At 41.9% G+C, this 14,944-nt stretch overlaps 1 protein-coding gene across 1 annotated transcript in view; it reads right to left on the reverse strand.

Annotated features, from left to right (window-relative positions):
- The window catches only part of LOC135093779 (uncharacterized), an 81,210-nt gene extending 72,177 nt beyond the window's left edge, over nt 1-9,033 (reverse strand). The window contains exon 1 of the mRNA XM_063993389.1: nt 8,890-9,033. Within this exon, the coding sequence (XP_063849459.1) occupies nt 8,890-8,967 (78 nt within the window). The 5' untranslated portion in view covers nt 8,968-9,033. The remainder of the gene's footprint in view (nt 1-8,889) is intronic.
- Nucleotides 9,034-14,944: the final 5,911 nt, after the last annotated feature.

Consider the following 14,944-nt stretch of genomic DNA (forward strand, 5'->3'; position numbering starts at 1 on the left):
AGCTTTAAGAATATCTATTTGCACATACTTATTGTCTTTTTTTGACCACCTTTTCGCTTTTCCTGTAGGATTTTGACTATGGAGTGTAGAACATACAGTTACGGCCGTATTAGTTTTCCATCTTGTTACTTTTATTTCCTTTGAATGTACTTTTCCTGACACGGATGAAACAGTCCCCCTTTCTTTCTTATCTTTTTGAGCAACACTGGGTAGAGGGCAGGTTTTATCTAACCTATTACTTCTAATGATTCCTGTTCCATCATAGCCTCTCTTGACTAACTCTACTAACAGTGGAACTGTAGTGAAAAAGTTGTCAAAAAAGAAATGGTATGGCAGAACTTTTGCACTATCACTGTACCCATCAATGAGATGCATAACAGCAGAGGCAGCTTTTCCAAGGTCACTTTCCATGTTTTCATCCCCTTTCTAAGTCTTGGCTTGGTATAGATCAAACGCATGCAGGTAGCCAGAGGTAATGTTTTGGCACCATATTTTATAGCCAAAACAAATAGGTTTGTTGTGAATGGACTGTTTACACCCATGTTTCCCAGAGTATTTTACCATTGCCTCATCATGTGATACACACTGCGAAGGGATGAAGTGTTCCATAAACTTCTCTTGGAGATGAGTGATCAGAGGGCGCAGTTTGGTGTATTTATAATTTTTGTCTTGATCGGTAGTGGCATTGAAATGAAGGCATTTCTTGATGGAATCAAATCTGTCCCAACGCATTTCGCAGGAGGAGGCAGTAAACACCTGCCGAAACGAAAATTAATCTCAGTGAGGTCTCAAACACTGGATCAGGGGATGCTATGAACTCATCAATAACCCAGCTGTGACCTCACTGAGCGTTTCCCTTTCTCAGAGCCACAGCCTGCCTTCTAAAGACTTCCTTCACACTAAACTACATGCACCTACTTACATGCACACCCTTCACTCAAAATTCTAAATTAAATATGGCGACCGCTATACCAGCCTCGGAATCCCCAACTGGGGAGGGAACCAAAAAATGTATCCAGGTCGGACTGGTCTTCTAGTATCGACCCTAAGTGTTTTGACATCCCCCCCCTCAACCTTTTTTTCATTATCTTCTGCAACATTCACGGCCTTAGATCTAATTTTGAATCTGTAAAACACCACGTCTCCTCTACTAAACCTTACCTTTTCCTCACTAAAATACAGGTGTCAGGGGCAACTGATAGTAGCCTCTTTTCCTGTTCCCTTCTACTTCTTTTTTTAATCTTATTTTCATTCCAAAGCTAGATGTTGCGTGTATATGCGCAATGAATTAACGTGCTTTCGTGCCCACACTCTTAAATTTTCCGAGTTTTCCACCATCTGGCTACGATTACAGTCACTCTCAAACTAAATTTATCTGTGCTATATACCTCTCACCTACCTTCTCTGATTATAAGAAATTTTTTGAGTACTTAACTTCCAAAGTGGAGCACATTCTGACTCCATTCTTGGGACTTCAGTGTTCACCAACAGCTTTGCCTTCCTCTCCTTTCACATCTTGCTACCCTTTAACTTTGCTATCCTCTATGACCTACAGCAACTGGTGCAACATCCTATACGTATTTCTGACTGTCTTGGATATACGCCGAACATTCTTGATCTTGAGCTTATGCTGTCAAACTGTCTTTTCCGTCACACACTGTCTCCTCCGATCACCTCATATAATGTATCTTGTGCTATCGTTCCAATCTTACCTGAGGATACTGCAAAGCAGAGGTGCCTCGGGCTAATTAAGGTTGCCTCTGCTAATTAAGGGCAACTGAGGAGGTATTATGCTGATTTCCCTTGGAATGACTACTGGTTTCGTGTCAAACACCCATCTCTGTGTGTTGAGCACATAACAGTGATGATAATGTCTGGCATGGAGGCCTACGTTTCTCTCTCTCTCTCTCTCTCTCTCTCTCTCTCTCTCTCTCTCTCTCTCTCTCTCGCTCGCTCGCTCGCTCTCACGACCTAAAACCTTCCAAACCTTGGTTTAACATAGCCTGTTCTCGCGCTATACATGATAGAGAAGTGGTCCACGAAAGGTACTTGAGCCTTCCATTTTCTGAATCTCATGCACTTTATATTTCTGTCCGGAATCATGCCAAGTCTGTTCTCCAACTAGCCAAAAACCTCTTCATTAAGAGAGTGTCAAAATCTTTCAAAATCTAAATCCCTTCTTGATTGTTGGCATCTAGCCAAAAAACATTTCCAATAACTTTTCTTCTTCATCTTTCCCTCTTTCATTTCAACCTGATGGCACCACTGTATTCTCATCTAATTCTAAAGCTAAAAGTCTACCTTGGGTAATTCAAGGCTTGTTCCTCTCTCTCCTCCACCCTCTGTTTCATGCTACTTATTAAAATCCTTCGCAATGATGTTTTCCATACCCTCGCTGGCCTAATCCCTCGGAAGGCTTATGGACCTAATGGGATCCCTGCTATTGTTCTCCGAAACTGTGCCTTTGGGCTTGCATCTTTCCTTGCCAAACTCTTTCAACTTTGTCTATCAATATCTACCTTTTTTTCTTGTTGGAAGTTTACATTCAGGCTGTTCCTAAAAAATGGTGACCGTTCTATTCCCTCAAACTACCGTTCTATTGCTTTAATTTCCAGCTTATCTAAAGGTTTTAAACCTATCATCAACAGGATGATTCTTAAACATCTATTACTTCACAACCATCTATCTGAGAGCCAGCATGGGTTCCGTCAAGGCCACTCTACTGGTGATCTTCTGGCTTTCCTTACTGAGTCTTGGTCATCCTCTTTTAGAGATTTTGTTGAATCATTTGGTGTTCTTTTAGACATATCAAAAGATTCTGATACAGTTTGGTACAAAGCTTTGATTTCCAAACTATCCTCCTACGGCTTCTATCCTTCTCTCTGTAAGTTTATCTCAAGTTTCTTTTCTGACCGTTCTATTGCTGCTGTGGTAGATGGTCACTGTTCTCCTAAATCTATTAAGAGTTGTGTTCCTCAGGGTTCTGTCCTGTCACCCACTCTCTTCATGTTATTTTTTCAATGATCTTCTAAAGCAAACTTCTTGTCCTATCAACTGCTCCGCTCAAAATACCACCCTACACTTTTCCACGTCTTTTCGTTGAAATCCAACTCTTTAGGAAGTAAACATTTCATGCGGGAAAGCCACTGAACTTCTAACTTCTGATCTTATTAACATTTCTGATTGGGGCAAAGCAGACTTAGTATTGATGAATGCCTCACAAACTCAATTCCTTCATCTATCAAGTCGAGACAACCTTCCAGACAACTGTCCCCTCTTCTTCAGTGATACTCAACTGTCCCCCTCTTGTACACTGAACATCTTCGGTTTATCCTTTACTTATAATCTTAACTGGAAACTTCACATTTCATCTCTAGCTAAGAAAGCTTCTATGACGTTATGCATTCTGAATCGTCTCCGCCAGTTTTTCTCATACCAACAGCTGCTAACTTTGTACAGGGGCCTTAACTATCCATGTATGGAGTATACTTCACGTGTATGGGGAGGTTCCACTCATACCGCTCTTTGAGACAGTGAGGAATCAAAAACTTTTCGTCTCATCAACTCCTCTCCTCTGTCTTCGGTCTCTTTCTCATCGCCGCAATGTTGCTTCTCTTGCTATCTTCTACCACTATTTTCATGCCAACTGCTCTTCTAATCTTGCTAACTACGTGCCTTTCCTCCTCCTGCAGACTCGCTGCACAAGACTTTCTTCTTTCTCTCACCCCAATTCTGTCCATCTTTCTAATGCAAGAGTTAACCAGTATTTTCAATCATTCATCCCTTTCTCTGGTAAACTCTGGAATTCCCTCCCTGTTTCTGTATTTCCATCTTCCTATGACTTGAATTCTTTCAAGAGGGAGGTTTCAAGACAGTTATCTTGTATTTTTGACTAACGATTTTGACTGTTCGGGCGACCGGCACCTCAGTGGGCCTTTTTTTGTTGTAGCTTTCGTTGCCCTTGGCCATTGTCCCTCCTACAATAAGAAAAAAAAATCGCCATGGAGCTGCTGGCAGTCACTGAGAGACTGCGATGAAGAATTCTGCAGTCGGAGAAATTCTATAAAATGCACTGTAAACTTCATTGGCTGGGACGGTTTTGGCCTCGTCAAAGACATGGCGTGTACGGACATGAAAATATTTAGAACCGTCGAAAGCGATTTTCTAATCTTTCGAAAGCCGTGATGAACAAGAACCACTCGAGGAAAAAAATTTACCATACCTTATCGCCTGTATGATGCAGTTTGGATGGGACGTATCTATCGAGAACAACAGTAGAGCATCTCAGACATTGAAAACATTTTAAGACTGGCACTATGTCGAAGGCCTAAAAACAGATACACGGATGAATCATCAACATAACTTTAAGACCTGCATGAAGAAATTAGCCGTACTGGCCATGATACATAAGGATGTAAAAAAAAAAAAAAAAAAAAAAAATATATATATATATATATATATATATATATATATATATATATATATATATATATATATATATATATATATATATATATATATATATATATATATATATATATATATATATATTATCCCTATAGAAATGGGATGCCGTGTGAGGCGACATGAAGAGTGGAAAACAAGCAATAGCTGCCAGATTCCAACCTTTAGGCACTCAAACTGTTCTTGTTTTTTTTTTGTTGTTCGTTTACCTGAATAAAGTGCATATGAAGTAAAAAAAAAAAAAGAAAGAAAGAAAGCTGTGTATAAATGTAATCATATGGTGTGTGGTTGAATCAGTTGCTAACCAACCATGGAGGGAGATGAGTATTGTCTACCTCACTAATTTAGGAAACGGAGACGTTTACCAAGATAACATTTCGAGTCATTTTCAAAATAGACTAACCCTCTTTTACACCTCAATCTTAATAAGAATTATATAGTGGCACTGGTTAATTTCTTATATCCTAAGACATAATATCATACCAGACACAAAAGAAAGGCTCATATAAAAGTATGGGCTGCAGCACACGTGAATCCAATGCACTTTTACTACCTCTACGCCTTCTTACCTCAATCCAACATCGAAGCTAGAGATACGAGGTATATGATACATATTCTTAATGCCGAAATGTCAAGCACACTTCAAAATATCTTCAGGGATCAATATTCACGTTATTCTAAGAGTGGAACTTTTTTTTTTTATTATAGTGTACAACTGCGAGAGACAGACATGATTGTGCGTAAAAGGTCTTTGTACAAGCGATGGACATTTTTGTAAACTTGCTATCAGATTTGGTTCCAGAATGGTTTAGTGCCTGGGGTTTGATTATCCAGGCGAATACACTATCTATGACCCAATAATGCCACTTACTAATGATGTTACTAATGTGCCGGCTGCCTACACTCTTCGTCAGGACGGTGGAGTACATTTCGCTCTTTTCTACTCAGACTGAGTGACGCCCATTAGGTATGGCGGCGTAACGGTAAATCTCTTAGATCCAGTTACCATGGAAACAGCTGGAGCTCGAGATTTTCACCAGATCCCATACAAACCTCCTAATAAGACACTAACAGACGTTGTTTCCATAAGGGTGACCGATCAGAATGGTAGACCCATTAGCTATGGGCGTGAAATACAATGGCTGTCTTACTTCACAGCCGCCCGAAATAAATAAATACCTCACTTTTACGTGAATCATACCTTTCCGTAGAATATAAATGTTTTGTGTGTAACCATGTTTCCGTAATTGCAAGTGGTTTGCACAAACAACTGGAATAGAAAATAGTGAATCAAAGTTTTTGTGTAAAGATCTAATATTAATGTGTGGTAAGAAGGTAATGACTGCAGCCACCCACCCTGCACTTTTCCACGTCTTTTCATAGACGTCCAACCCTTCAGGAGGTAAACATATCACGCAGGGAAGCCACAGAACGCCTGACTTCTGATCTTTCTAAAATTTCTGATTGGTGCAGAGCAAACTTGGTATTGTTCAATGCCTCAAAAACTCAATTCCTCCATCTATCAACTCGACACAATCTTCCAGACAACTATCCCCTCTTCTTCAATGACACTCAACTGTCCCCCTCTTCTACACTGAACATCCTCGGTCTGTCCTTTACTTATAATCTGAACTGGAAACTTCACATCTCATCTCTAGCTAAAACAGCTTCTATGAAGTTAGGTGTTCTGAGACGTCTCCGCCAGTTTTTCTCACCCCCCCAGCTGCTAACTCTGTACAAGGGCCTTATCCGTCCATGTATGGAGTATGCTTCACATATCTGGGGGGGTTCCACTCATACTGCTCTTCTAGACAGGGTGGAATCAAAAGCTTTTCGTCTCATCAACTCCTCTCCTCTAACTGACTGTCTTCAGCCCCTCTCTCACCGCCGCAATTTTGCATATCTAGCTGTCTTCTACCGCTATTTTCATGCCAACTGCTCTTCTGATCTTGCTAACTGCATGCCTCTCCTCCTTCCGCGGCCTCGCTGCACAAGACTTTCTTCTTTCTCTCACCCCTATTCTGTCCACCTCTCTAACGCAAGAGTTAACCAGTATTCTCAATCATTCATCCCTTTCTCTGGTAAACTCTGGAACTCCCTGCCTTCTTCTGTATCTCCACCTTCCTATGACTTGAATTCCTTCAAGAGGGAGGTTTCAAGACACTTATCCACCAATTTTTGACCACTGTTTTGTCCCTTTTATGGGACTGGCATTTCAGTGGGCATTTTTTTTTATTAGATTTTTGTTGCCCTTGGCCAGTATCCTTCCTGCATAAAAAAAAAAAAAAGCAAAAATATATTCATTAAAATTGAAATACATGGATAAACTGTTGAGGTCTTGTTGACCCGAGTTTTTTTTTCAGTTACACTTAATTCTAAATTCAAAGTGTTAGCATTATCGTTGTTGAGATAAATGTCATCATATATGGACTTATATAAGTTCTCCACAGGATGTATGTAAAGATAAAGACAATATAGAGAATAACAACTAAATAAAACTTAGATACAACATGAAAGGTACCCCAGGTATGCTTAAAAAATAATAATATATAGACGTATATAGATGTAATTAACAACACTGACAGATTTTCTTGCAATTGTGATATAAGTTGAAGTCTGTGTGTGGCTGTAGTTATAGAGTAATTATAAGTATTATATACAATTATTCTGATAGTAATAATGGTATTAATGGTAGATATAATGATGATTAGTGGCAATAACAATAACAGTAATCATAAGAGGAAGTACTGATACAGGAGATATCTGAAACAGGAGGAAATAAACTAATAATGAAGTTTGATAAGCAATTAATAAGTAGTTAAGTAGGTTTGGTAAATAGGTATGTAAGTAGTAAGGAAGTAGTTAGTGATAAGGACATTGAGTGAGAAAAAGAGGTAATAATACAGGGAACAGCGAAAGAAGAAAGGGGTATAGTAATAGTGTTAGCTTACCAAAGAGTAATTAGGTAAGAAAGTAGGCAAGAGAGTAGATAGTACATAGATATTAGTTAAAAATATGAGGGAGAAGAAATAGGATAAGATTAAAGAGTAAAAGGTAAGAAAGTAGATAGTGATCAGGACATATAGTAAGAAAAGAGGTAATAAATACAGGGAACAGAAAGGGGTGTAATAATAGTTAGCTAAGCGGATAGAAAGTAGGTAAGGGAAGCGAATGTGTAGTACATAGTAAGAAAGTAGTAAAGAGTATGAGATACAGTCAAAGCAAAGGGAGGAGAAATATGATAAAAGATAAAGCATGGTAAGGTAAAGGAAGCTATTAAAATGAAGCGGAGATAGGGTGGTGTTAAGGGGTAGGAAGAAAGAAAGATTGAGAGTAGTGTAAGATAGTTGCTATCAAGGCAGTACTAATGCCAGAGTTGTATAAATATAGAAACTGAAAAGTGTGAGGGCACGTGAACGCGAGCACAAGTTTTGCAAGGAAAATAGTTTCCGCGGAACCAAACAGGAGAAACCATCTCCCCCGCGCCTGTGTGGGCGGTGTCTATGAGAAGTGAGGGGGTCACGATCCTGCTAGGCCTCACTCCCCGCCCAGCTATAAGACGTGCTCCGTATCTACTAATTGTCTGTGTTGTTTTCTGATGTCCCATATTATTTTAAATAAAGATCGGTGTATTGAAATCAGACTTTCATTAATGTACAGATTTGGTTTTACTATAATACAAACAAACATTATTTCATGTTTCTTTTCTCTGCTGTCAAGTTTAACAGTGATGGTTCTAATAATATTCAGTGTTTTCTTAGCAACTAGCCTATGTGCAACATTGAAGTTTAGATGAAAGTTATCTTTAATTGCTTTTACTAACACATCTGCACTGTATTCATTCTGTTCTTCCCTTGGTATGGCTGGATCACTAACACTCTGGGTGTTACTATACCCATATTGATTCACTTAATCAATCTGGTTTTCAAGCTGTGTTAGCCTGTTTTTAAAGCGAGTTATATGATTTTGCAGTGGTATTTACTACAGTTTTACTTCTTCTAAGATGGAAGAAGTGCTGTAACAATAATGCTGAGCTTCGGGAGAAAAGCCCCGCGTCCGGAATCGAACACGTTGGCGATTGAGCAGTAGTGTACATGCTGCCAGGGCGAGACGGTAGGGCTTCCAGAAAAACCCTGATAAGGACAGCATGACTGCTTCATTAGTTTCATACTGACACAAATGTTGAGTCTTCTACATTGCAGAAAAGTAACTTCCCCCTTATCATTCCAAAAGCCACCCATCTGCACCATCTTGTAAAATCTAAAGAATTCACAATTTTATTTGAAGAAGTACGTCTCAAGAGTCACACCTACTATAAATTATAAAACCAAAGAGAGAGAGAGAGAGAGAGAGAGAGAGAGAGAGAGAGAGAGAGAGAGAGAGAGAGAGAGAGAGAGAGAGAGAGAGAGAGAGAGAGAGAGATACCTTGGCAAAACTGGTGTGCAGGATACTGGTGACAGTTGTTCTGTCAACAATGATAGCATTGTCTTCCTCCAGTATCATCCTTAGTCCATCTTGGTAGGTCCATGCTGAGCCTGCTCGGCGCTGCCAGGCACGCCCGAAAAGGGATTCCTTAGGAGCTTCCTAGAAACCATTATATATATATATATATATATATATATATATATATATATATATATATATATATATATATATATATATATATATATATATATATATATATATATATATATATATATATATATATATATATATATATATATATATATATATATATATATATATATATATATATATATATATATATATATATATATATATTATACAGGACCCCGTTATAGCGGGTTTCCGTATTCTTTTTTTTTTTTATGTAGGAGAAACACTGGCCAAGGGCAACAAAAATCCAATAAAAAAAAATGCCCACTGAAATGCCAGTCCTATAAAAGGGTCCAAAGCGGGTAAGTGTCTTGAAACCTCCCTCTTGAAGGAATTCAAGTCATAGGAAGGCGGAAATACAGAAGCAGGCAGGGAGTTCCAGAGTTTACCAGAGAAAGGGATGAATAATTGAGAATACTGGTTACCTCTTGCGTTAATGAGGTGGACAGAATAGGGGTGAGAGGAAGAAGAAAGTCTTGTGCAGCGAGACCGCGGGAGGAGGGGAGGCATGCAGTTAGCAATATCAGAAGAGCAGTTAGCATGAAAATAGCGGTAGAAGACAACTAGAGATGCAACATTGCAGCGATGAGAGAGAGGATGAAGACAGTCAGTTAGAGAAGAGGAGTTGATGAGACAAAAAGCTTTTGATTCCACCCTGTTTAGAAGAGCAGTATGAGTGGAACCCCCCAGACATGTGAAGCATACTCCATACATGGACGGATAAGGCCCTTGTACAGAGTTAGCAGCTGGGGGGGGGTGACAAAAACTGGCGGAGACGTCTCAGAACACCTAACTTCATAGAAACTGTTTTAGCTAGAGATGAGATGTGAAGTTTCCAGTTCAGATTTATAAGTAAAGGACAGACCGAGGATGTTCAGTGTAGAAGAGGGGGACAGTTGAGTGTTATTGAAGAAGAGGGGATAGTTGTCTAGAAGGTTGTGTCGAGTTGATAGATAGAGGAATTGAGTTTTTGAGGCACTGAACAATACCAAGTTTGCTCTGCCCCAATCAGAAATTTTAGAAACCTCAGAAGTCAGGCATTCTGCGGCTTCCCTGCGTGAAATGTTTACCTCCTGAAGGGTTGGACGTCTATGAGTGGAACCCCCCAGTATGAGTGGAACCCCCAGACATGTGAAGCATACTCCATACATGGACGGATAAGGCCCTTGTACAGAGTTAGCAGCTGAGAGGGGTGACAAAAACTGGCGGAGACGTCTCAGAACACCTAACTTCATAGAAGCTGTTTTAGCTAGAGATGAGATGTGAAGTTTCCAGTTCAGATTATAAGTAAAGGACAGACCGAGGATGTTCAGTGTAGAAGAGGGGGACAGTTGAGTGTTATTGAAGAAGAGGGGATAGTTGTCTGGAAGGTTGTGTCGAGTTGATACATGGAGGAATTGAGTTTTTGAGGCATTGAACAATACCAAGTTTGCTCTGCCCCAATCAGAAATTTTAGAAACCTCAGAAGTCAGGCATTCTGTGGCTTCCCTGCGTGAAATGTTTACCTCCTGAAGGGTTGGACGTCTATGAAGAGATGTGGAAAAGTGCAGGGTGGTATTATCAGCGTAGGAGTGGATAGGACAAGAAGTTAGGTTTAGATCATTAATGAATAATAAGAAGAGAGTGGGTGACAGGACAGAACCCTGAGTAACACCACTGTTAATAGATTTGGGAGAAGAACAATGACCGTCTACCACAGCAGCAATAGAACGGTCAGAAAGGAAACCTGAGATGAAGTTACAGAGAGAAGGATAGAAGCCGTAGGAGGGTAGTTTGGAAATCAAAGCTTTGTGCCAGACTCTATCAAAAGCTTTTGATATGTCCAAGGCAACAGCAAAAGTTTCACCAAAATCTTTAAAAGTGGATGACCAAGAGTCAGGAACGAAAGCCAGATCACCAGCACAGCGGCCTTGACGGAACCCATACTGGCGATCAGATAGAAAGTTGTGAAGTGATAGATGTTTAAGAATTTTCTTGTTGAGGATAAATTAAAAAACTTTAGACAGGCAGGAATTTAAAGCAATAGGACGGTAGTTTGAGGGATTAGAACGGTCACCCATTTTAGGAACAAGTTGAATGTAGGCAAACTTCCAGCAAGAAGGAAAGGTAGATGTTGACAGACAGAGCTGAAAGAGTTTGACTAGGCAAGGTGCAAGCATGAAGGCACAGTTTTGGAGAACAATAGGAGGGACCCCATCAGGTCCATAAGCCTTCTGAGGGTTTAGGCCAGCGAGGGCATGGAAAACATCATTGCGAAGAATTTTAATACGTGGCATGAAGTAGCCAGAGGGTGCAGGAGAGGGAGGAACAAGCCCAGAATCGTCCAAGGTAGAATTTTTACCAAAGGTTTGAGCGAAGAGTTCAGCTTTGGAAATAGATGTGATAGCAGTGGTGCCATCTGTTTGAAATAAAGGAGGGAAAGAAGAAGCAAAGTTATTGGAGATATTTTTGGCTAGATGCCAGAAGTCACGAGGGGAGTTAAATCTTGAAAGGTTTTGACACTTTCTGTTAATGAAGGAGTTTTTGGCAAGTTGGAGAACAGACTTGGCATGGTTCCGGGCAGAAATATAGCGCATGAGATTCTGGTGATGGAAGGCTTAAGTACCTTTTGTGGGCTACCTCTCTATCATATATAGCACGAGAACAAGCTGTATTAAACCAAGGTTTGGAAGGTTTAGGTCGAGAAAAAGAGTGAGCAATGTACGTCTCCATGCCAGACACTATCACCTCTGTTATGCGCTCAGCACACAAAGACGGATCTTTGACACGGAAGCAGTAGTCATTCCAAGGAAAATCAGCAAAATACCTCCTCAGATCCCCCCAACTAGCAGAGGCAAAATGGCAGAGACACCTTCGCTTAGGAGGATCCTGAGGAGGGATTGGAGCGATAAGACAAGATACAGATATGAGATTGTGATCGGAGGAGCCCAACGGAGAAGAAAGGGTGACAGCATAAGCAGAAGGATTAGAGGTCAGGAAAAGGTCAAGAATGTTGGGCGTATCTCCAGGACGGTCAGGAATACGAGTAGGGTGTTGCACCAATTGCTCTAGGTTGTGGAGGGTAGCAAAGTTGACCAGGATGGTCAGTGAAGGTAGAGGAAAGCTAAAGCTGGTGGTGAACATTGATATATATATATATATATATATATATATATATATATATATATATATATATATATATATATATATATATATATATATATATATATATATATATATATATATATATATATATATATATATATATATATATATATATATATATATATATATATATATATAGTTACAACCCCAAATCCCTGTCCTTCTCACAGCTCTCCGCGGCGCCAATTCCCAGGGACCACACAGGCTGGTCACAGGCAACTCGCCTTCCAGCCACATTCCGGCACAGCAGTCCTCTTAAAACTGTAATGGGATAGGTAACCCCATCAATCTTAACAGTCCAACTTAGACCAGTCCAACTCAGACCTCACAGGAGATGGTGAGGTAACAATAGATGAGGGGGGCGGCCACAACGGTCTTTCCACCCACATGACTAAACACAGCCTGGATATCATCACTCTCCTGGTCCCGACCTTGGGCACAATCAACGCCATCGGCTTCTGGGGAGTCTTGGAAGCTGTGGCGGTTATTAATTTGGGACAATTAAATTTGAAGTGTCCCGTACTTCTATAATAATACGTGGGCTGCAATTTATAACAGGGAGTGCTGTGTTGCATGCTCCCAGACTGTCTTCATCGTGGGTTGGGTGGAGACTTATTACCAACAAGGCTAACTACTAAAACGTGGACTCTTAGACAAACTGGCGCCGGCCGCGCTACCAGATAGGTACGCCAGCTCCAGCAGACGTACCACCAATCCAACGTGACACAGGCCGGTGCGTCAACACGTGATCATCTGCCCATGTAAGCCGCCTCCTTGAGTCTTTTGAGTTTTTCTTGCGAAGAAGCCATACTAACTCCTTCTCGGCCACATTAAGAAACTGCTCCAACACCATGACCGCGGAGGCGTGGATGGGACTAACGGAGGACCTGCCAGTGTTAGGGGTCGATTTCCTTCTGGGGAATGACCTGGCTGGTGGAAGAGTCTGGGTGCAGCTCCCATCCGCGGACGCCGACCCGGATGTGGAGTTTACTGATGTTGTTGACTCTGTTAGGCCTGTTGTTACTCGCCCTAAGGCGAGACGAGCATCCTGGCGTTGGGTGCCCGCGGGATCTGTGACTCCAGGGGTCGACTGCAATAAGGCAGGGCCACCATAAGGAGCGCTGTGTTTTTACTGAGGCCACAGTGAGGGTAGTGCCCAGAGGCCTGTCCCGCTGTTAGCAAGGGTTTTGACTCTGCTGGAGAGGTGGGAGATTCCTCTCCTGCGAGGTGTACCTGAGGCAGGGAGCAGGATGTTTCCCTGCCAGGACCAGACACGGTGGGTGTTTTGCTTACGTGGTGAGCCACCCGTGCTGGCAGTTGCTGCAACAGCACACGGAGGGCAACAGCCAGTGGATAGCAAGAAAGTTTAGGGTCAAGGAGAGTTTGTTGAAACACTATTGTGAATATCTGGCGGAGAGAGGAGGACGGAGGTTTAATGATCCATTTTGATATGCCATCCGCAATTAAGGAGGCATGGGTGCTGGAAGAGAGTAGCGGCCTGGTGCTTGGCCATTTTGGAGTCGGCTTGATTCGGAACCGTTTGGTGCGGTTTTGGTGGTTGGGTGTAGCCATGTTTGCTGGCCGTAACCGCGTAGGTCAGGCTGGTAAGCCTGATGACCTCTTGTCTGGGTCTTTCTCAGTTGTGTTATGGCCAGTGTTGTTTCTCCCAGGATGGGGGCGATTTGTGATGTTGCTAGCCTGGTTCCTCCTTCGGGGCGAGTTATGATGACGTTATTAACGCGAGCGTTACAGCGCTGCCTCGAGAGACAGCGCTGTGTAAGGCTGCTAGTAATAGTGTATTGCTAGTGATAGTGTATCGCTCACTGGTGCTGGAGCTTTGTTTGGCCAATCTGTTATTACTTGTCAGGTGCTGGGCCCGAGATGTGTAGTATCTATTGATGGATGTCAGCTTCCTCGAAGAGACAAAGTATCGGAAATGATGGGAGAGGCTTGCACACAGAAGCAGTTGCTGGAACCAGAGGAGGCAGCCCAGGGGCACGTTGGCCAGGCTCATGTTGGAGCCGGGATTGGCGGTGTTGTGATGGGGACATGCGGAAATTTAGTTCAGTGTGCGGGAATGAGGGTGCAGCGTCCTGGAAAGGAACAACCGTCAGCTCGTTGTAGAGATACTTGTGTCATCAAGGAGTCGACGGGAGGAATCATGCGTAATAATGTCGCTATATCTATAGCGGGCAAGTGGGAGTTATGGTGTGGGCAGTGCAGGCCCGATTGAGAGTAGTGTTTGGCTGGGAAGTATTTTGCCGGCCCTGCCGTGATAATGATGCACTAGGAGACTACGGTACCTGATGGGTGCATTGTGTAGTGCATGGATGCAGGGAAGTCATTGCATGGTGACTCTGAAGTTTGTACGGTGTGGAGAAGATACAGATGGAGCAGGGTGTGTAGTGAAGAGCTTAGGATCAGAGGTGAGAGTTGGTGTAGAAGTAAGGAAGGTAGGGGACCGAGAAGACGACGGAGACGGAGGAGGAGTGACCAGTCACAGACAGAGTTGGGACAGCTATGGCTCCTGGAAAAGAGATCTCAGTATAATGCCTTACAAAAAAAAAAAAAAAAAAAAAGATTGCACACCAGTGTAGCCGCGAAGACCATAGGTCCTGGTGTAGTGCCAGAGACAGGTCCGGGGAGAGGAGAAAAAAGAAATGACAGTCTCAGTTGGAGGTCCTAGTGGGAGCCCTATTATTTCTAGTTGCGCATTAAT

This window comes from Scylla paramamosain, chromosome 43, assembly GCF_035594125.1.
Source record: "Scylla paramamosain isolate STU-SP2022 chromosome 43, ASM3559412v1, whole genome shotgun sequence".
NCBI lineage: Eukaryota > Metazoa > Arthropoda > Malacostraca > Decapoda > Portunidae > Scylla > Scylla paramamosain.